Source organism: Sarcophilus harrisii, chromosome 1, assembly GCF_902635505.1.
Source record: "Sarcophilus harrisii chromosome 1, mSarHar1.11, whole genome shotgun sequence".
Taxonomy (NCBI): Eukaryota; Metazoa; Chordata; class Mammalia; order Dasyuromorphia; family Dasyuridae; genus Sarcophilus; species Sarcophilus harrisii.
Genome location: NC_045426.1, coordinates 558192079 through 558216544, shown reverse-complemented (window position 1 = coordinate 558216544; position 24466 = coordinate 558192079). Strand labels below are relative to the sequence as shown.

General features: G+C 37.7%; 1 protein-coding gene across 2 annotated transcripts in view; it reads left to right on the top strand.

Annotated features, from left to right (window-relative positions):
* Positions 1 to 15931, top strand: part of FARS2 (phenylalanyl-tRNA synthetase 2, mitochondrial) — a 477886-nt gene extending 461955 nt beyond the window's left edge. Inside the window, exon 5 of one of the 2 annotated variants that reach the window (XM_031946905.1) lies at positions 14419 to 15931. In XM_031946905.1, coding sequence (XP_031802765.1) covers positions 14419 to 14574 — 156 coding nt within the window. In that variant the 3' untranslated portion in view covers positions 14575 to 15931. The remainder of the gene's footprint in view (positions 1 to 14418) is intronic. The other variant, XM_031946906.1, reaches the window with a different exon arrangement.
* The last annotated feature ends 8535 nt before the right edge of the window (positions 15932 to 24466 follow it).

Sequence of the window (24466 nt, the reverse complement as noted above, 5' to 3'; positions counted from 1 at the left end):
TAGAACTATGCAATAATTATTGTCCTTTATGTTACTAACACAATTTAATTGATATATAGAAGAGAAGCTACAGAGATTAATAAGCTATATAACATTTGCTGAATTCCTAGTGACACTCAAGTTAATATGTTAAATGGGAGTCTCATAATACATAACTTAGTTTTCACAGTCCATATTCCCCACAACTATGTTATAGTAAAAATAATGCCCCTTTAAGGCTACCCTTTGAGGGGAGACTTTATAAGACTTTGGGTCCAGGAGAGCTTATAAACACCATCTTAATCTAGGCCAAAAATTCTTACCTTTTTTGGGGGGCATAGACCCCTTTGGCAGTCAATTGAAACCTGTGGACCCCTTCTCAGAAGAAGATTTTTATGTCATAAAATACATAGGTTGACAACAGAAGTCAATTATACTGAAATAAAGATGTATCTTTTTTGCATCCATGTTCACAGAACCCCTGAAATCTATTTTCTTGACATTACGTTGTTTCTATTATATCACATGCCTATTCTCTTATCTCTCTATCTCACTATATAATGAAAACTTCTCCTTTTCCAGTCACTCATCTTTCTTGACAATGTCTTTTTTTTCTCTCCTTTTTGTCTGCAATACATCTTTGGTGATATGTTGCAGCTCTGGAGACCATTGTGTATTTTGCCATTGCCCTCTGGGTGACCCACAATTTTGATTTCTTTGGAAATTGTGGTATTCCACAATTTATAGAATCACTGGAAGAATATTGATGTTGGATGCATTTATTTAAGATGAGGTACCAGAATCTATAAAATATAACATAAATGAATGCTTTCCTTAGAAATGTGGAATAGTGGATAGAACACTGAACTTGGAAAAAGAAAGTTTGAATCTTGCCTCAGTCATAAGTATATGACAACTGACTAGTCACTTAACCTCCTTTCCAATTCAAGTGCTTTACAAACTTTAAAATTCTAATATATATATAAAAGCTGCTACCAACCCCATTGTAACTCTGGGTTGGACATGCACTTACTCTGACAGTTACCATTATTCACAACTTTTCTGGGATTCTTTTGGTATTACTTTCAGAACTGATTTTTGAGCCACACCACAAATCTAGGATTGTTACTTTAGAGTACAAACAACCTCAATTTCTTATCCCAAACATCATTGCTCAATTTAACATCCACCAGACTGGGCTTTAAATGAAATTTTATCCGTCCTAAATCAAATCCACTTGTTAAGTGGGAAGATTTGCTACTCAACAAGTCAATAAGCATTTATTAAGTGCTCAGCACTAGGTGCTGCTAATAGAAATGCAGACAGAAGGAAGGACAGTCCCTATTCTCCAGGAGCTTATGTTTTAATAGAGGAAACCTAACATATATAAGGAAGATAGGGGATGGAGTGGGACAAGTTGAAGATTCCTAGCTTGGGAGCATGATAAAAAAATCTGGAGACTGAGGAAAATGGCTTGGAGAACAACAAAGATCTAGCTGGTCTGAGCCTCCTCCTTAAAACGGAGGTGTTAGGAAGAATCAGCCAACACCAGCCGCGGCCACAAGGGTGTAGAGTCTTTCCAATGTGAGAAGTAACAAGGGGCAGAGTGAGTTTCCAACATGAGGAGATTTCTGCGGCAAGGTAGAAGTCTAGAGAATCAGATGTGCAGCCTGGAGAGGAATACTGCTGGGGATGTTCAGAAGAACGTGCTACAGGCTCTGAAGGCAGGTGAGAAGAACTTTTAAAGAGGTTTTTCTTCTCTATATTCCCAGCATCTACCTTATTACCTTGAACAAAAAAGATCCTTAATACATGTTAAATTGAACTGTCCAAAAGTTATAGTGACCTCATTGGAATAGATAAAAGGTTCCCAAGATAACTGCTTTGAGATGGACAGTACTCATTTAGATATTTAAAGTCTGCTGTGTTTGCTAAACAACATAGTCACACCTTGTGGTGGGATCACTAACACAAAGGATAACAAATACATGGAATTGATCATGGTGCATTTAAATGAATTTTAGAGTGATGGCAGAAACCTTAGTGCATATATATCTAGAGGAAGTAGGCTGATCACATAGCAAGAGCCACTCAGATTCAGATTGGTAGATGATCCCATTCAACCCTGAAGTTTTACGATGCTGTGAGCGAGATGACACATGGGTATCCTAAGTGCTATAATGATCTAAAATGGTGTTGGAAAAAGAAGAAAGTCTTTAGGATATCCACTGGATCATCTGGAGAGGATTTAGGGCAGGGATGGGGATTTTTTTTTTCCTGCCAAAGATCATTTGGATATTTATAACATCATTCACAGGCCATATAAAATTGTCAATCTTTAGAACTCAAGCAGAGGGAGGTTCTTGTACAGAGAGTTCAGTTCATCATCACCTGCAGTTGCCTTAGCAAATGATTTCATGGATCTTATATCGCCCATGGATTGGACATTCCCCCACCCTAGTTTGGGAAACATATTATAAAATTGTAGCTAGCTACAGTTGGCCAACTTGCAAGCTCTGTGAGATCAAGAACTGTTTCACTCTTGTCTTTATATCTTTGTTTTCTAGCACAGTGCTTAGCACACACTAGTTACTTAATAAAGATTAATTAATTGAGAAGAATCGCATAAGTTAAGAAGACATTCCAAGTTAAAAGAAGATTCTAGACAGAATCTAGACAAAGGTTGTCTTTCATCCATCTTTCATTCCTACCATGGTTAGTGCCTATTTGCACACAAATATACACACAAATAAACTTGTTTATATAGTGATTTCTCTGTTAAGCTCTAGAGAAAATTTTTTTCTATTTGAATATGATTATAATTGACTAATATATTTTTAGATTGAGTTCTAGTTCTCAGGACATAATAACTCCTTCATATTTAACTCAACTTTAAGAAAATGCTTCAGATGATTTTCTCATCCCAGCCTTTGTTTATTAGAGAAATAAAGAGATCTATGGCTTTGTGATAATTGTTAAATTCCTGAATAATAAGAATTGAAGGAGGATCTATGGGATAATCTTCAATTATTTGCCTATTTAAGCCAGATGGAAGATGTATTATAGAAGAAGGTTTTAGTTATTCCCCATGGTTGCAGGAATGGGATACTTAAAATTAACTGAAGTCAGACACCATTGATGTATTGAGACTGCTAGGGGCTTAGCTGTCCTTTCCCTTAGTAGAATACAAGAACCTATGCCCCAGAAACTCTCTTTGATAAATTTTACTTGTGTTATTTAATCTCTTGGTGGTATATTTTGGATGATCACAGCACACATTGATTTTTCCCTTTATTGAACTAATGAACTTATTATCTATTGCTCTCTAATTTAGCAATTACATATATGTATTTATAAATAGATATATATTTATATGTAAGTGTATAAATTTATATATAAACATTCTAAGTTGGGAATAAGAGATTCAGTAAGTCTCTTTTGAGGATCTGTGATGTACATAACTTTTCCCAGTTTGTTTGATCTTTCTTTGGTGTTGATGTATATTTGGAGCATATAGCCCATATTTATGATTACCAAAACCTCAAGTTTAATATCTTAAAGCTGAGGGACTGGATGAGCTCTTAGATTCCCTTTAAGTTCCAAATCCTATGATTCTATGAACTACAGGCTTCTACTTAATTATCTATTCATCCAATACATATTATAGATCAAACATGAGTGGGAGGAGATGCTACAAAAAGTATCTTTCATGCTGTTTAGGCCAGTACTCTGTATCAGCAGCCAACTCTCATCAATCTCCTGACTACTGCTGATTGAAAATTTTATTCTATGAACTGCTGTGCTCCTAAAGGCTGGGGAGTAGGGCTGTTCCCTTGCCTGTTGTGCTCTACTGGCACTGGCCACAAACCAACTTTGTCAAGCATTTCTTATGCAATGATGATAGTGATCAATTCAGAGTAAGCATTGTTCTCCTGAAGTCACCGTTATTTTTTTTCCTCAAATAAAGCATATGAAGAGTTTAGATAAGCTCTTAACTTGGAATCAAATGTCTTCAAATCTGATCTCAGAGACTGCTTTTTGCCTTTCTTTGTATCGAAGGAAGAAAGGAAGGAAAGCATTTATCAAGTATTTACTTGCGTGTTAGAACATCACCTTCGTGATATCATGGTCTTTTTCAAGAATTAAGGACAAACAAACAGCAACAACAATGTCACCTACTAATCATTTAAAAAATATTATCTCAGCATAGTGCCTGAATAATATTGTAGACACTTAATAAATTCTTATTGACTGCTTATTATCTGACTACCTTTCTAAGGTTTGGGTTACTCATCTCTAAAATGAGGGTAATAATATCTACTCAGGTTTTTTTGTTGGGATCAAATAAGACCATATACATTTGTGTGTGTGTGTGTGTGTGTGTGTGTGTGTGTGTGTGTATACCATATATGGTATTAAGTACTTAAGTAAAACTTATAAATGTTAGCTGTTCTTATTCTTTATCATCATCATCAGTATCATCATTTCCACTCTCCCCCCAACTAATCACACCACAATTCCTGCTTCTTTGTGAAAGTCACCATTTCCATACTCTCAAAACTTTACAAGGGTATCTCCCTTTACAAAGTAAGACTTGGCCTGATGAACATTACAAATGAGATCCCCTTGTTTGATACTCCATTGCTGATTGCATACCCAGCCTCTTCTAAGTAGACAAGAAATCTCATTTCTTTCTCTGACATGCTCTTCTCTTAAAATGTGGACAGTCCTTCTTTTTCTGTCAAGAAATTTTCCCTTATAGAAATACTTGGAAGAAAGACCCTTGTGTACCTAGACCTTATGTTTAAAAAACAAAACAAACAAATAAAAAAGTCTTCTATCAGTTTGCAATCTTTCTTAGATTACCACTAATTTGCATTCCCATTAATCTCATTTTCCCTAATCTTTGGAACTATTGCTCTCCACTATATAATGACCAGAGTTCCATGATTACATTTCTGTCTAAATAATTGGACTACTGGTTCATCCCACTAAGGTTTCAGGCTCCTGATCAGCTGCTTGGAATCCTTTGGGATCCAGTCAGTAAATGAGGTAGTCAAGCTGTTGTCCATCATCCTGGCCACATGACCTTCCCTAAGTCCTCTTGAATGATGGACTGCCTCTGCTGCATCTGCCACCCATGACCTTCTGTGGTTAATTCCTATTTCTAGACTAACCTTATTAACAGCCAACCAAACCGAAGAGAAATGTAGCAGGAAAAGCAATGGACTTGAGATCAGACTGCCTGTGTTCAGGCCTCTGCCCCTCTCAACCCTTATGACTTTGACAAGTAACATCTCTGTACCTGTGTCCTAATATGTGAAGCAGGGATTGTAATTCCTGCCTTGTCCTAACTCTTTCATAGATTTGTTGGTAGAATAAAATGACTGAATATATGTAGACATGCTTTGTGATTGTAAAGGAACATTTGAGATATCATTTTTTTATCCTGCTTTGAATTCTTCCCTTTTATCCATTATTTCTACCATTTGTGAGATATCCTGGCGAAAGTGAAATGGTTTGATGGATAAGTATCTGGCCAAAGTTTGAATTCTACCCTGGAGGTTTAATAGCCTTGGGACTCTGGGAAAGTTACCTAATTTCTTTGAAATTAGGAAATTTCCATTTCCTCAGCTATAGAATGGGGTGATAATACCCCAGGGTTATTGTGAAGATCAAAGATAATATAAGTTTCTTGGAAACCTTAAAACCATTGAAACAAATATTAGATTTAAAATATTTTATTAGTAAAAATAATTTATTCATTGACATTATGGATTAATATTAATATTAATTATCATTAATAGTCCTCATCCTTGGTCTTACCTTTATTAGTATCCACTCAATCTTGGGAATGCTACTGTGAAAAGCCATGACATTCTCTTGCCCTATGACTAAACTCAGGGTCTTTGTGATTTTGTCACTGTTGTCCACCTAAATGGGATCTATCTTCTCAGGCCACCACGTCCAGCTCCCTCTTAACCAGAGTCAATCTCTTCTCATTGCGTTTCACGTTTTTCCTGGTTGAGTCCTCTGGAATCTCATCTTATTGCCCTTCATATTAGACCTGTCCCTTCTCAGTGCTCCCTCACTCCACCCATATATTTTGCCTTCTCCCTCCCTATACAATGTAAGACCTTTGAGGGCAGGACTGTTGTGTTTTTGTCTTTGCACCCTCAGCATCTAGAACCTGGTATATGCAGTTATCACTCACTATATGCATGCTGAATTGAATAAAGTGCCACAGTCCTGTGGTAGTGAAAATTAAGTAAGAGAATGCAGTAAAGTGAGTGAGGGAACTGTAAGAACCTAAAAAATGGAGATACATAAGCATACAAGAGCAGAAAGCTTTCCTGGAATAACTATTATCTCTGTCTGACATCTCTAAAATCTTTCCAAAAATCTTCCCCAAATAAATGATTTCCCCCAAGACTCTCCTCCTATCCCTGGCACTCATGAGCAACTGGTATTGTCCATGGGTACAGGTGTCCCCCACCCCCCCTCCAAAAGGCAGCACTTATGTCATCTGAGTTGCTTGGCATAAATTGCTCAGCCTGAAGCGCCCACAAAAGCTGCAGGGGATGGAGGGAATAGGAACCTGTGGGTGTTTTGAAGCTTCCCTGGGGATTTGGCAAGTGTTTGATTTTTAAAAGCATGTCTTGACTGCAAAATGCAAGTCCCCAAGGAGCTCTTACATTACAGACAGGCAGCCGAGTAGGACCTAAAGAGAAAAGTGTTTGAAGGGTAGAGGCTTGCCTCTGCTGGGCCCTGGCAGCTCCCTCTCTCCCCCACTGGCTCTGGCTTTCCCTCACTGGACAAGTGGATTTGAGTTGCCTTTCCCAAGGCAGTAACTGTCAGAGGAACCATCTGGTCTGGTTTCTTGTGACTAACTCCAAGGAACAACCATCTCCTCTGGGGAAGCAGCCCCAGCAGCCAGAAACAGCAGCAACTGCAGCCAAACTGCTCTGAGGTCCAAAATCCAAGCCAGGGAGCAGGATCACAGCCTGGAAGACCTCTCTTTGAAGGTTTCATCTAAAGTGGACAGAATCCCTCAACTCTTGCCATGTTGTTGGAGAAAAAGTCTTCATATTGACATTGCAGCAGCAGGCTTGCCTTCTTCTAAGTCATTCTTAATAAACTACAGTCATTCTCCTGCCTAACTGTATGATTCTTTTTCCTCCCACCCCTTGCACTCACTATCCCTACTCTCAGCCTGTCTGTCCATCTTGTTTGGCTGTAATTTCCTTGAGGGCACATGAGTGCTTCCTGCATGACTTGAGTCTAGTTGAGTGATATGGAATCTATAGTGAGGTTCAGAGAATATTGGCTACTGACTTGACTAATTTCTTACTTCAGAGTTCCTTTCCCTGAAGACAGATTCTAATAGAAAAGATAACAGGTTTGTAGATATGCAGAATAGATGGAAGGTATTAGGAGCTGGGGAAATTGGGAAGACCTCCTGAAAAAGATGGGATTTGAGTCAGTAAACAAGCATTTGTTAAGTACTTACTGGGTGCATAGCACCTTGGTTAGTGTTGGGAACACAAAGAAACCATCTCTGCCTTCAGAAATTACTTTTAATGGAGGAGATAATATGTAAGTAACTATGTACAACTAAGATTATTTCAGATAAAAGAAACTAGCCAAGAGTGGATCGTTATTGTTGTTTGTCCTTTCTCTTAAGAGGACCTTGACATCTGGGAGGTGCTGCCAAGTGAATTGGATTTAAGTGGGGGAGAGTTATACAAGGTCACCTGCCTCACTTTCTCCTCCAGAGCCATCTGAGTCCAGTGGCAAGGTGTAGAACGGGAAGACTGGAGATGGCCCTGGAGGCAGGTTGAGACTGTGGCCTTTTTAAGCTGAGGTCTTTAACTAGTGTCAGTTTGACTGGAACAATGTCCAATCAGTGATTAAGGCTAGGTAAGAAATAAGACAAAGAATGGCCTCTTTTACTTCCTCCCCCCCCCCCAAAAAAAAAAAAAATCAGTCTAGGAGAGGACCCTCAAGGCTTTTGGCCAAAACCTAGTTACATTCACTCTGAATATAAGGGTGGGAGCAAAAGTGGGAGAAGAGACTGGGAAAGAGCTCCTACAGAAGGTATGATTTGAGTGAGAGGCAGCAGGTGAATGAGGTAGGGTATTCTAGGAATAAGGGACAGCCACTGCAAAAATGCAGAATTGGTACAGATAGAGTTGTGTGAGGAATAACAAGAAGGCCAGTATTTCTGGATAGTAGAGTATGTATATAAGTAGATTGGAAAGACAGGAAGAGAATGAGTTGTGAACGGCTCTACATGCAAAACAGAGACATTTATATTTGATCTTGGAAGTGATAGGGAACTATTGGAGTTTATTGAGTAAGGGTTGGTTTTAGGAAACTCATTTGGTAGTTAAGTGGAGGATAGATTATAGTAGGGAAAGATAAGCCAAGGAGACCAATTAGAAGACTACTGCAAAAGTCAAAACAAGGTGTGATGAAGGCCCAAACTAGGATTTTGGCAAAGTAAGCAAAGACAAAGAGCTTTATAGAAAAAAAGTGGAGAAGGAAATGGCATTATTTGACAACTGATTGTCTATATAAAGTGAGTAAAAATGTGAAATCAGGGGTGACAGTAAGGCTGCAAACTGGATTAACTGGGAAGATGGAATAATGAGTTCTGTTAATTTGATCACTATTCCTCTCAGATATTGATTGTTTCAGAGACTCCTGTGGCATGAGGGGCCTAGCTCATATACTGATTTGATGCTTTCTTGCCTTGAACCCCTTTGCCTGCCAATCTTTAATCAATCTTATGGCTGGCACTAACTCTTCACATAAAATGATAGAATCTGTAGAAAAGCTTAGAATTCAGATCTTCTGACTCCAAGTCTAGTGTCCTTTCCATAATACAATCAGTTGTGTTTATTTGTGCATATGACAATGCAGAATTCAGGAACTTCCTGACAGTCTTCTGGATTAAATTGCCTGCTTTATATCCAAGAGAGGAAATGAATTCAGGTTTGGAAAAATCTTCTTGTTGTTCCTTTGAAAACTGAACCCATCCTATGATATTATCTTTCATTTTATGATTGCCTACTAAGTAATCCCCTCTGTCATGAACTGGTGATACCTATAGTGATTATTATTAGTAAATGGTCTATTTTAGGAGACATAGTAGACAATTTTGTCCTAACCCAAGATCAAGAAGTAACTCTTTCAAAAGTAGATGTAACCAGTCATTGTGGTTATGGCAGGAGCTAAGTTTTTGACTCAGTACCTGGGTTAAAGGTTTTTAAGTTCAAACTTATGTTAATTTAAGTTTTTAAATTATAAGTTCAGGGTTTACTCAGTTGCCTAGATCCTAGCTTCATAAACTTGGATTGCAATCCTATATCAGATCTTGTAACTGAATGTGGGAGTCATGAAGTTATGATTCTCAATAAATAATTAATTTAATGATTTAAATGCCTAATTTATCTACCTGTATTTCTAGTGTTGTGTAAATGTTTCTTGGGTGAAAAGGGGTTTAAGAAGCTAGATGAATCGAGTGGCTATGCAATAGGAAGAATTTCAGCCCTTACCACATCTGTAATCTATCTAGGATCAAATGAAATAATCTTTGTACAGCATTTCACACATTAAATGCTTATTCTCTTCTCCCTTCCTTCTGATGGGGTTCAATTGTCTTAAAGTTCTTTAGAAATTCTCTTTCAAACCCATTATCTGATATATTTTAAATTTGACAGTAACATTATTTTTAGTAAGACTTTTTGTACTCATTAGTTTTTTCCTATGTAGTTGGTCAGAAAGGAGAAAAGGAGGTGGCAAAGGACTCTGCTAAATATTGATACCTTCTTTAATCTTTTATTTAAAAGTAGATGAAAATATATAGCACATATTCTTTCTTTGCTTTATTACTTTTTAGGACTTCTGGGAAATAAAGGAACAAATATCTGAAGACCATTACCTTGCTCACTGGCTTATCTCTTGTCCAGACTTGTTTCCCCAGGGATCTAGAGAAATGGGATGCTACTAAATTATTACTTGAACAGTTGAAGAAATATAAAATTGTTGATTGGAGATTCATAGATTAGAGATAGATCTCAGAGGCCTAACTCCAAGCTGGGAACATCAGAGACAAAATAATAATAAGAATGATAATAGCTTCAATGTCTTCTGCAAAAGCCCTTCTTATCTGCCTTGTTACAGTATAGGAGTGATTCTGGGTTCTCAAAGATCATTTATGCCAGTGGAGTACATATTCAGGGAGCCCTATTAAGCCAGACCATCCTCCAAATATGACCTGAAGTGAAATAGGATTTGCCCATCACCAGATAGTTAATTACTAAGTGTTGAATTTAGGCCCAGGGATCTTTTAAAGTATAAAATCAGTTTACATTAATTAGTGCTCTATAGACACAAAGTACATTATAACCAGCATCTTGTTTGATTGCATTGTCTCATCCTTTCTATGATATAGGTAGTTGTCAGGGTCCATTATTGGAATTAAAGAGGTTAATTAGGAAGATTAGGCTGAAAACAATTGGTCCTCTTCCTTGACATATTTAAGGGAACTCCATGTGGTTTAGCAACCCACTAGAGCACAGAAGAAGAGGCCAGGACAACAAGAGAAGGTCATTAAGTCCCTCCAGCACTTTCACTGAGAAGAAGGACAGATAGCAGGAAGAGGTGTCCCACAAGGATGTCACTAAAGACCCTCAAGCACAACATGACAAGAAGAAGAGGAATACAATATGGTTTTTTCCAGATGTTACTCCCAGCACTTGACTTATGATTACACTGGGCTTTCATTATGACTCCATAGTCTAGTTCAATGGTTCTCAACATATGGTCTGGAGAATCCTGGGGATCTCTGAAACCCTTTTAGAGGGTCTACAAATTCAAGAATAGTTTTTCTAATGTGGTAAATGTCTATAAATATAACCCAGATAAACAAAAACACTTTGGAGAGATCCTCAATAATTTTTAATAGGATAAAGATACTGAAAACAAAAGTTTTGAGAACCACTAGTCTAGTTACTAACTTTAATTAGTCAGGATCATGGCTGCTTAGGTTTTTTCATAGGGAAGATCAGGGTTCTAGAGCAGATGGTTTTCCCAATCCTGAGGTCATAGACAGACAAGAATTAATGATCATTTTGGGGACTGGACACAGGACAATATGGAAAAGAGGGGTACCAGACAAAAGGAAAGGTCCTAGCAAAGATGAAAACAGTATGTTGGGCCATGGAAGACAAGGTTCCTCGGCTGTCCCCTCCAAATTGCCCTAGAGAAGCTGTTTAATTTCTAAAAGAAACTAAGAGAAGATTATAGAGGGTCATGCAATTCAGCCACTCAAGCTTCCATCTCTGTAAGTGGCAGAACTCTGACTAGGACATTGGTCCTCCCCACTGGCAAGTGCCCTTCCTCCTTGGACTTCACATAGCACTTTGTTCTTATCTATCTAATACACTTATTAGTTTCTTCCATGACTTCTTCTATGACTAGTCTATGTTTTCCAATAGGTTATGGTTTTCTTTAAATTGTTGGATTTATATTTTTTACTTTCACATCACTTCTTCATTTCCTGCTATTTCTCCCCTCCTACTTCTAACAAAAAGGAAAAAAGAGGGAGTAAAACACCAGTCTCCCAAACTTACCCAAAATATAATCAAGTTTACCATTACCAAGTTTACCATTCCATAATGTTCTATACCCATTGTTCCTTACTTTTTTGGGCCTAGAAGAAAATTTCTTTGGAATCAAGTTTAATTATGATAATCTCATAATATTCAGCTGCAATTTTTGCTCCTGTTGAATTTTTTTTCCAATTTATATTGTTTCTGTCATGCTGTTTGTTGTTTTGCTCTTGCCACCTGCTGCATCAGTTCTTACAAATCTCTTAATACTTCTTTATATTTTTAATTTTTACAATTCTTAGAGTAGCCAGAGCAAGTTTTGGAAGATATTCACACTATAAGCACAATCAAGTGAAATGCTACCTACAAAGAGCTTTTGTAAAACCTAAAGCATATCTTCCTGAGCTTATAGAGAAAGGAAATTGAGACTGAAATTGGTCACTTGCCAAAATGCTCTTTCCTTTCCTTTGTTTTTATGTTCCAGACTCAGCACTCTAGCCACTATCCTACCTAGTTGCCCTGGGTTGTATGTACTGAAAGTTTAATGAAAGGATGAATATACAAGTTTGGTGGCTCATACCTATTGTCCTTGCTGCTGGGGAGGCTTGTGGTGGTTGTTCCATTGTTAGCTATGTATGTCTCATAACCATGGACCATACTGTCCCTGAGGCTAAAAGCCCTGGAGCAATTTGCCATTTCCCTCTTCAGTGAATTAAGGCAAACAGAGGCTAAGTGACTTGCCCATCTGTTGTCTGAGACTGGATTTGAACTTAGGTTTTCCTGATCTTAGGCCCAGCACTCTATCCATTGAGCCATCTAGCTGCCCCAAGGGGGAGTCCAAAAATAGCAAATTGCTTAAATTTGGGAGTTCTGAACTATAACAGGACTAAAATCAATGGGATACTTACATTCTAATGAGAGGTGAATAGAAATAGGATGGGGGGAAAAAAACATAGCATGTTAAAGCTTCCATGCTGATCAGTTTTGGGATTGGGCCTTTGACTAACCACTGCTCTTACTGCCTGGCAAAATTAGGAAGACTCACTCTAACCCACCAAAAAAAATGAAGTCTATAAGGAATCCATGTAAACCCCTTGGCTACCCCAGGGTATTTGGGCCGCCTCTTCAGGCTGTGTGCCATTTGTGCCAACAAGGCAGGAGGCTCTCTGATGTATTTGTACCACTTTTATCTCAAGAGCAAAATCATGGCATCTGCTTCTTGTTAAGTGTAGGTGGCCCAGTGAGGTAGGGGATAGTAGAAGCTTCAGGATTAAGAGTTCTAGTCCTTGGGCTTATATCCCAAAGAGATCATAAAGAAGGGAAAGGGACCTGTATGTGCACGAATGTTTGTGGCAGCCTTTTTTGTAATGGCCAGAAACTAGAAACTGAGTGGATGCCCATCAGTTGGAGAATGGCTGAATAAATTGTGGTATATGAATATTATGGAATATTACTGTTCTGTAAGAAATGACCAACAGGATGATTTCAGAAAGGCCTGGAGAGACTTACACGAACTGATGCTGAGTGAAATGAGCAGGACCAGGAGATCATTATACACTTCAACAACAATACTATATGATGACCAGTTCTGATGGACCAGGCCATCCTCAGCAACGAGATCAACCAAATCATTTCCAATGGAGCAGTAATGAACTGAATCAGCTACGCCCAGAAAAAGAACTCTGGGAGATGACTAAAAACCATTACATTGAATTCCCAATCCCTATATTTATGCCCACCTGCATTTTTGATTTCCTTCACAAGCTAATTGTACAATATTTCAGAGTCTGATTCTTTTTGTACAGCAAAATAACAGTTTGGTCATGTATACTTATTGTGTATCTGATTTGTATTTTAATATATTTAACATCTACTGGTCATCCTGCCATCTGGGGGAGGGGGGGAGGGGTAAGAGGTGAAAAATTGGAACAAGAGGTTTGGCAATTGTTAATGTTGTAAAGTTACCCATACATATAACCTGTAAATAAAAGGCTATTAAATAAAAATTTTAAATAAAGAGTTCTAGTTTTTGCTTTGTTACTTAATGCATGGTTTTGGATATATGGCCATGGGCCTCCTTTGACTTCCTTATTTTCTGCAATTGAAGTGGAATAAGAAAGAGATTCCTCAGGAAGATATGGCCAGATTCTTGATTTATATACATTTACAAAGGTTTGTGAACCTAAGTTCAAGACTTTTACATTCTAGCTGTGTGTATGATCTTATGTAAATCACTTAAGGTTTTTAAGCCTCAGTTTACTCATCTATAAAATACGAGGATTGAACAAAATTTCCAACATTGACATTCTCTGCTTCTGAGTAACTACTTTGACTCTTCTATAATTAACAGGAATCCATAAGGCTCCAAAAAATAAAAAAGCACACTAATTAGAAGGGACCTAAGAGATCATCTGATTGACTTTCTCATTTTACAGATGAAGAAACTGAGACCCAGAAACGTTAAATATCTTACTGAAGTTCGCATGACTTGTTATCAACTCTTCTCCTGATTCACAGTCCCAGAAAAGATAAAACTTACACCCTTGGATAAGCCTCCATCTCTAAATTAAAGCCAAGAATTGAAATAATTGTCTGAATAATTTAAAAGAACAGTTCTCCATCCCCAAAATTTACTAGATTCTAGATGGAGTTTTTCTTTTCTTTTTTAAGCCTGATGCTTAGGATAATATCTTTAATCCTTTACTTAGTTTGAGAGATGTGGCCAAAACATATCCAATTCTTCCATATTTAGCATGAGTTTTGTGGTATGAAGAGGGTCTTTCAGTTCCTCACCATTCTGTTCTTTTCTTCTGTTTTCCAGGACACAGAGAATCAGCCACTGCTATCGAATTACTTACCGCCACATGGAGAAGACCCTTACGCAGGAAGAGGTGATGCACATTCATCAGTCTGTCCAAGATGGGGCTGTGCAGCTGCTGGGTGTAGAGGGCAGATTCTGACCTGCCCTCCTGGCTGAGATGGGAGGCCTTCTCCTTGCTCACAGGTTCACTTAAGGAGAAAGAATCACACTCCCATCCATGAATTAGAGACATTAGCTATCTTTTGATAAATGAATCATTTTTAGGGCTTGTGGAAAATAAAGAATTATTCTGGAGAAATTGTTGACAAAGCATTTGTCTTTTATTTTATTTTATTTTGGGAAGGGAAGCAATGATATGATAATATGAGATTTCCCTCTTGTTATGAATAGAAATATTTTACCTGATGGCACTTCTTATTAATTGGTTCCTTGGTTCCTAGTAAATATTAGGTATTATTTTTATTTGAAAGTGTCTTCTATCCACATAATACATGAAACCAAAGTGGAACATTGGATTCTCCAGTTACCAGAAACTTTAAAAAAAAATTTTGTCTCCCTCCCTTTTCTTTCCATTTTGCAAAGGGTAAGCTTCAGAGAAACAATGATGAAATAGTAGGACTTCCTTGAAAACAAAGGTGACCTCATATTTCCAAGATGGGACTTTTCCTTAAATCAAACCGAGGGCTTAGAGGTAGACTCCTGTACCTGCAGCTTATATTCTAAGTTTATTGCCTTACCAGATATGGAAAGGATGAAGGGGCAGCTGCTTCCCTCAGTATTTTGTTACTGAGTTTGAGAGTTTGAGAAGCTGCTGTTTCTCAAGGCAAACTTTGAGAAGGAATGCAAAACTTTGAAGTCCCTCCTTTTCCATACCAGTCATTTTATAGTTAGCTTTCTTCATTCATGACCAGCAATAATAGGCAAATTCCATCTCTGGCATCATACTGGAGGCTGGTAGAGATTCACAAGGGCTGGGATAAATATTTTATGAGGGCCTGCCATTAATGGTTAACTCTTGGAGGTCAGTACAAGGGGGAGATGGGGAACATGCGACAGGCATTGCTTTTAGAAAGTAAGGGCTTTAATGCAGTTTTACTGTCAGGCACTAATTGAAAGGTTTTCCAAGGAGCGGTACAACCTTCTGATGGAACAAAAAAAACAAACAAACAAACAAAAAAAAAAAACCCAATCTTGCTTCAAGGTTAGGCTGGAAGACATTGGAAAGGGACCTATTTCTATTGGGGACAGGATCTAAATGGAGAAAATACATAATAAAATTCTGCCAAAATATAGCCGTCTTTATAGAGAGGTGAGAAGATCTGGTAAACACAAACAACTATCACAGCATACTATTACATGATTTTTGGTATCTTGCTCCAGGTTACTTCAAATTATAACTCTTGGTTCTATTCTATTTAAAGAACAGATCCTGATAGATTTTTGAGAGGAGAGATCACTTCATTTTTTTTTGTACTTAGGATGGTGTTTGGCACATTGTAGGTACTTATAATAAAAGCATGATGGATTGACTCAAACCTTGTTGCCTCTCTCTCATGTTTTGCCATCCTTTTCTAATCTTACACTTTATAAAAGGTTTACCTGACACCAAGAAAATAAGCAGATAACCATTAAAACATAGAGCAAAATCAGGGAGAGTTAGAACTGACATGGATCTGAGAGTTCATCTAATCCAATCTTTTCATTTGACAGAAAAAGAAACAGAAAAAGTTCCAAAGAAATTAAATGAATTTTCCAAGATAATACAACTGGTCAGGGGTGGAGTCAATCCTAAAAGTCAGGTTTCTTTACTCCAAAACCAATAAGTATTCTTTCCATCACCAATCTGACCTCTTAAATGCCTCTTACAAAGTGCCTTTATTTTCTTGCACGATTTTCCTTCCTACACTGAGAGTAAATATAGAATTTATTGGGAATGCATGGGAAAATGACAATAGATAATGGAGAGAAGGTAGAGCTTCCCAGCTCTTATTTTCCTTCTGTTTTCTTTGGCAAGCACAACTTTTGCACTAGGAACGACAGAACCAAAATGCTTAATTTAAAACAATGGAGATGTATAAAGATAGAGAGTATATAACTGCCTTTATGAGATCTGAGCCACTAACAATGAGAACTGTAAGATACTGTAACCAACAGGAAAGATGCCACATGGAGAAAGACAAATGTTTCCCTGAATTTTAAAAAATAAAGTAGAGAGGGCCTATATTCTGCAAAGGATAAGCTAGTGGATTTGATTTTGATATCTTAAATGTTCTAGAATATTTACAGGAATGATAAATGACAATGTTCTCTTGATTCTACATACTTCACTTAGCCCCAGTTCATGTTAGTCTCTCCAGGCCTTTCTAAAAATCACCCTCCTGATCGTTTCTTATAGAACAATAATACTCCATAACCATCATATACCATAACTTATTCAGCCTGATGGGCAAAGGATAAACTTCAAATCCATAGAGGTGTCCCAAAGTGATGATCACAAAAGACCATTTGGCTTCATTGACAACAAACCATACTACACTAACCGCATTTCCTTTCTTTAATGGAGTGAGTAGACTTGTAGATCAAAAGAATGCCGAATGTATTAACCAGATTGTAGCAGAATATTTGACAAAGATCTCATGTACTATTCTTGTGGACAAGATTGAGAGAAGTAGGCTGGAAAACAGAAGAGTTAGATGGGTTCATGAATTGTGGGTAGCTGGACATCAGTTTGCAAAAAGGGTCTGTGTTTTGAATTGTTTTCTTTAACATTTTTATCAAATGACTTAGATAAAGACATAAATTTCACACTTCCCAGATTTGAAGATGGCACAAAGCTAAGATGGACTGATAACATTGTATAACAAAGACAGGCTCTAAAAAGATTTCTGTGGGCTAGGAGATTGGTCCAAAATGAATGAGATAGAATGTAATAGTATATCACAAAATCATGATTCAAACTCTAGGTCCTGATGATATATTCTTTCATTTGGGTTCAAAATTTCAACTTCATAAGCACATGACAGAGAAAGCAATTCCTAGATAGTTCAGGTAGGAAAAAATAGCTGGGACTTTGTATACACTGTGATAGTATTATGGGGCCACTAGGTGGTACAATGGATAGAGTGCCAGACCTGGAGTCAGGGAGACTTATCTTTCTGAGTTCAAATCTGGCTTCAGACAGTAGCTATGAAATGAGCACTAAGTACCTTAACTCTACCTGTTTCTTCATCTGTAAAATGAGCAGGGGAAGGAAATTGCAAGCTGTTCCTGTTCCTTTTCCAAGAAAACCCCAAAGAGGGTCACAAAGAGCCAGACATGATTGGAAATGCCCAAAAAACAACAATAACAGAGACTTCAGAGAAGAACAATTAAGAAAGTAGGCACTGAACTCATGCAATTATGAGGATAAATTGAAGGTGTTGAGGCTATTTAGCATGGAGAAGAGAAGGCTTGATGTGCTATGAAGAGGTGTTACATGGAAGAGTCTTGTTCTACCTGACTTCAAAGGACAGAACCCAACGCCAATGAGTAGAAGCTGTAGGGAGGCAGATTTGGATTTCATTTAAGGATATGAGGATAAACTTTGTTTTTTTAATTTAGAGGTTTTTTTGGTTTCAAAACATATTCATAGTTTTCAACATTCACCCTTTCAAAACCTTGTGTTCTAAATTTCTTTCCTTCCTTTCCCCTCACCCTCCTCCCCTAGACAACAAGTAATCCAATATATGTTAAACATGTGCAGTTCTTCTATACATATTTCCACAATTATCTTGCACAAGAAAAATCAGAACAAGAAAGGAAAAAACAAGAAAGAAAATAAAATGTAAGCAAACAACAAAAAGTGAAAATACTATGTTGTGATCCATATTCAGTCCCCCTCTGGGTGCAAATGGCTCTCTTCATCACAAGACCATTGGAACTTGCCTAAATCGTTTTGCTGTTGAAAAGAGCCACGTGCATCAGAATTAATTATCATATAATCTTGCTGTTGCCATGTACAATGATCTCCTGGTTCTGCTCATTTCACTTAGCATCAGTTCATGTAAGTCTCTCCAAGCCTCTCTAAAATCATCCTCCTGATCATTTCTTATAAAACAATAATATTCCATAATATTCATACACTGTAACTTATTCAGCCATTCCTCAACTGATTGGCAGAGGATAAACTTTCAGATCCATAGAGCTGTCCCAAAGTGGGACAGCCTGGCTCAGCAAATAGTAGATTCCTCTTCACTGAAGTGTTGAATCAAATGCCTGATGCCCACACATGCAATTTGTTTCAAGGGATTCTTGTTTGTAACTAGGTTAGACCAGATGTCCCCTGCAATCTCTCCTAGTTCTGAGATTTTGAACATTCAAAAGTCACAATTTGGCAGCAAGGAGCCTCCTGTATTCTTGTTCCTTAGATCTATAGAAAACTATTGAAGGTGTTTCATCCATACTTCTGCACTGGTATTGACCTGATGCTTAAGAAGTGAAAAGACAACCTCCCTAAAACCCATCCACTGCAAAGTATGAATGCCTGTCCTCCTTCTTTTCTTCTTCTCGCCCTAGTTATGAAAGCTCATAATAACATCTTTGGAGAGCCTGAAACTTGGCAAAGTGTTTTATATGCTTGATTTCATTGGAGCTGCGACAGCCCTATGAGGGCTTGTCATATCTGTTTTAAAGAGGAGAAAGCAGATGTTTAGAAAAAAGAAATGACTCCACAGTCTCCAGCTAGTGAGAGCCAGAGGTCGTTCTGATTCTGAGACTAGCACCCTATTCATTTCACCACTTTATCCCTGTCAAGGTGAAAAGTGAATGAAAACACAGTCATTTAGGGAAGTCTATGTACATTTAGATTGAGTTGCACAATAGCACTTTCCTGGACACCTAAAAAAGGACAATTATAGTTCTGTATTTTCTTTATGTTTTTTTTTTTTTTATTGTCTGCACACACCCATCACCATCGCATTACATGCACATCAGGCACTGACTGAAGAATGCTATCTGCTGTATATGGAGATAGATAGTGCAATTGATCCAGAGAGGAATGCACTCCTGGGCTATACTTCTCTTGGGGGGAAAGAAAGGGGAAACTTGTACTAATTCTTGCCCAATCCCTCTTTGGGATTATTTATAAATAGACTGGCCAAAATTGGGCATTCAGTCATTATACTTCAATCAACTAGCATTTGTGAATTACCTATTATGTGCTAAGTGTGGAGCTGATGGTCTAATAGAGGAGATATCATACAAGTAACTGTACTAACAAGATAAACCCTGTATGGATCGGCTCTACTTTCAGAGAGAAATCACTAAGATTAAGAAGGACTGTGAAACACTTCTTGTAAAAGTTAAGACTTTACCCAAGATTTGAAGGAAGCTAGGAGGTGGGAATGTGGAGGGAGAGCATTCTGGGCTTGGGTCATAGCCAGTGAAAATTCCCAGTTAAGAGAAGGAATATCTTGATCAAAGAACACCCAAGAAGACGTGTCAGTGACTGGGGAATAAAGTATAAAAAGACTAAAAATGCAAGAGTAGGACAGGTTAGGAAGGGCTTTAAATGCTAAACAGGGGATTTTATATTTTATCCTGGAAGCAATAGAGAGACACTAGAGTTTATTGAATAGAGGAAATGGGCAGGTCTGACATGGATTTTGAGAAGATCAGTTTGACTACTGGATGGAGGATGGACTGGAGTGGAGGGAGATGTATTGTAGGGAAACCAATCAACAGGGCTATTGCAATTGTCCAGGTATGAGTTGGTAAGGGGCTACATCAATAAGCTAGTAGTGGCAAAGGATAGAAGGAGGTATATATGAATAATACTAAGAAGGTAGAAATGATAGAGCATGATGATTAGTTGGATACTGGAGATGAAGGAGAGGAGTCCAACAGGAAACCGGAGTTGCTAGTCTGGATGCCTGCAAGAAGGATAGTGACTATGACAGTAATAAAAATTGGTAAGATAGAGGATTTAGGGGGAAAGATAATGAGTTCTGTTTTGGATGTGTTGAGTAAGATGTCTATGAGATATATAACTAAAGATACCTAATAGGCAATCAGAGTGACAAGACTGAAGATCAGAAAAGAGGTTAGGGCTATATAAGTAGATTTGAGAATTATCTACATTGAGATAATAATTGAACCATGGATCAGCAAATGGAACGGTATATAGACTGAAAAAACTATGGTGTAGGACTGAGATTTGGGGATACCTACCATTAGTAGACATGAGCTGGATGCAGATCCAGCAAAGGGTACAAGGGAGGAGAGGTTAGCTAGGTGGGAGGAGAACCAAGGCAGAATTGTGCCACAAAAACCTAGAGAAAGAAAGAACATCAAGGAGGAGAGGAAGATCAGTAGTGCCAGAGACTGAAGAGAGGTGAAGGAAATTGAAAATTTGGCAATTAAGAGATCATCAGCAAAGCATTTTAATGAGCCACAGAGAACAATGAATGAACTTTCTAAATAAGGTTGCATGGAGCTGGCCCACAGCATCAGCCATAGGTTTTATGTCAAAACAATTAGACACTGCTCTGTAATCCCAGGCGCTCGAAGGAATCAATGGATTTATACAGGCAACCACAACTCCTTAAGGAAAGCAAATGGGATGCAGGGACATGGCCAGAGTTAAAAAGGTCAAATAGAGATAGCTTGAAAGTCAAATAACCTTGGTATCCCTCAAAGGCAGCTCCCACTCCCAGGAGGCCGTTCCTTTTAATCCTCTTCCTCTGTAATGTGGAGTATAGGGGTATTCATTCCTTACTTTAATTTCAGAAGCAATTACTCAAGATTCCCTGGGCTCTGAATTTTTAAGGAGCTTCTCTACATAGCAATGATGGCCTTATAGCCACTTTAACAATGATATTGACTTTGCCCTTCAACATACAAGGAAGACAGTGTAGGAAGAAAAAAATATCCACTGGATATTAGGTCAGAGGACCTAGAATTTAAATCTTTATTACTTTTTGCCCATATGCCCTGGAACAAAGTCACTTACTCTCTCCTGGGCTCAGTTTCCTCATCTTTAAAAATGAGGACAATGAACTAGATGGTGTTTAAGGTAGTATTTTGGGAATAAAGACCTCTTTTCTGGAATCAAATATTTAGCACCCCCCAACTCCATAGTAGTTATATTATTTGTATTGGAACGACACTTTGAGTCTGAGCTGTTCTGATTGGTGGGTGAGTGAATATTCATCTGACCCATTCTAACTAGTTTATCCCAGCACATCCTTCATACACCTGATGTCCATCAGGACATCAAGATACTGTACCTTGATTATCTGTGTTAGCCATCTACAGACCAGTTTCCCTTTAACTATTAGAAGAACCCAAGTGAATAAATGCTTTCATATACTCTGCATGCTATTAAAAGCATGTATATTTCATCTACCTATCTGCTTTTTTCCATAAAGACGGGTTTAAAAAAAATAGCACAAATTCGGAATCTTTACGCCTGATTTGGTTAGTGTTTATTGATATTTCAAGGGCAGAGTACATAAACAAACCCCCATCAATCTGTGACAATTTAGTGTGATAGGTATGAAGTCAAAACAAGCTGACCTTTTTTAAAATAAAAGACAGAACAAGAGATCACGTTGCTTAGTCACAACAGTCACTGAGTGTTACCAAATATAGTAACAGGTATAGACTTAAAGATAAGGAATGGAAAGAGCATTTGGTCAAATGGTACATTTTACAATGACATCTTTTAGTAGATGATAGGTGTCTAGAAACCTCATGTCATTCTTTCAAAAAGAAAGAGAGAAATGTTTTATTTGTTATTGGTATTCTTATTTACTATATTTAATAGTATTATTATTTGTCAATTAATAACAGGTTACATTTTTGTAGCATTCCGCAGTTTACAAAGCATTTTTCCTCCCATCCATATCTGAGGTAGACAACAGTTAACCTTCCACACTGCAGTTTAGAGGCTCATTGCCAACCCTATGATCTGGAAAATCTGTGAAAAATATATGTAGCAGAGAAGTCTGTATTTTTTTTTCTTTTATGGGGCATTTACAGTACCTTAATGTAAAATTTGGGCTAAATATTTGGCCATAGGCTATATGTAGGACAATATGAAGTAAAAATATTTTTTCTCTGTCATCTGCTAGCCTTCACGTGTCATCTGTGGCTTCATAAAACCACCAATAAATCCTCAATATTGAACAAAATTCTCAACAAATTCCCAATATTCCACAAAATTCCCAACAAATATGTCATAATTTCTTAAGCTGACCCGCCATATATTGAAACCACAATGGGCAAAGTTGTGATATGAATGGAATAACCATATGAAAATCTCTTTTTTTACAGAAGAGCAAACAGGGTAGAGGTCATGCAATGTGTTTATACTTCTTCCTCATGATTTAAATGGATATATCATTTTTGTTCTCTCTTTGAGCATAATGGATGACTGGTCAATGAGTCTAGTTTTATCGAGAGAGCTCTGCTGATACAATCCTTTTGCAGATTTTGAAATATGTGAGGACCTCTCTTTATACATATACACATGAATATGTATATGTATGTGTGTATATATGTAGTGTGTGTGTGTGTGTGTGTGTGTGTGTTTGTGTGTAAAATCATAAAGTCCTTAAGGACTTGGCGTTTTCTTTGTATTCCCAGGACTTAGCACAGGTACCTACAGGTTTACTAACATAGCAAATCCTTAATAAATGCTTGTTGATTGATTGATTCACAACTGAACCAATCCCCTCTTTTTCAGTATTTTTTGTATATTATCCTTCTCATGCCTTCAGCAGGCATCCTGATACACTATTTCCTATCATGTGATGCTCCATCTTCTATCTCCCTTCCTTAGCTCTGGTTATCCCCTATGGTTGGAATCTTTTCTCTTCTCACCTCCACTTCTTATAATCTCTAGTTTCCTTTAAACATCATTTCAAATCCTACTTTCTATAGGATGCCATTTCTGATCTTTCACATTGTTAACATCCTCCATCCTAAAATCACTTTGCATTTGATTTTGTAAAAATTTTTTTGCTTATAATCAATTTTCAACATTCACCCTCAAGCATTCCCATGATTTTATTAGTAAATTACTATTTTTCAATTCCATGTTGCAATCATGCACATTTGGGGATATGTGCAATAGAGAAAAAAGGGGGGGGTAGTGAGATGATGCAAAGTATGCATAAAAGTATCTGTGAATCCACTCTAGAAAGTACTAAAGTCACCTCTCAAGTTTGCATTGAGGGAATTGAAAACAAGGGAAAGTGACTAAGTTTGTAGGTACATGAGATGATGGTCACTTCTGACCTTTCACCAGCACTTGCACAGCTGGGCAAGCATCCTGCCTCTCCTGCCATCCCAAGAGTCCTGGCAGGTATCTTGTTGGGCCAGATGCTCCGGTTCAGGTGACAGTTCCAAGTTCTGATAGGGACAGGGACTCACCTCAGGCATGAAACAGTCCTAGGCACAGGAACCAAAAAGGAGGCTAAAGATTACCCTTTTTCCTTTTTAACTTTGGGGCTATTCTGATCACCTCTGCCCCTCCTTCCCATCTGCATTTTATGGATGATTTCATTGTTCCTGTGTTAGGAAAAGTACATGTTATCAGAATTAATATTTTCTTATAAAGAATTGTATGCAGAAAAATGTGTTTTCAGCAACTCTAATGAAAATTGCAGGATTTGGTGGTTATAAGAACCCAGTCCTCTATTTCCCATGGGTTCAGTGTATCAACATTTGCACTTTTTATTTTCTTGCCATTTTCCAGGAATGTTACCCTCATAAAAATTGAAGATTGACTATAATACATATATTGTGTGCATATACACATACACACATTTACATGTGTATGCAAAACAAGCATGTACACACATGCATAGGGGCATGTACATGTATGTATACATGTATGTGCATATATGTATGTATATGCAAAACTTTATTAATGTATACTAGACTGCATAGACTAAAGCTTTTTAAACTTCAGGGTGCAGCACTATATAGAGTCAAATAACTGAATGGGGGGGGGGTCCACAGGAATTTGGCAATAGTAAAATGTTTCTGAACACAATGACCAAAA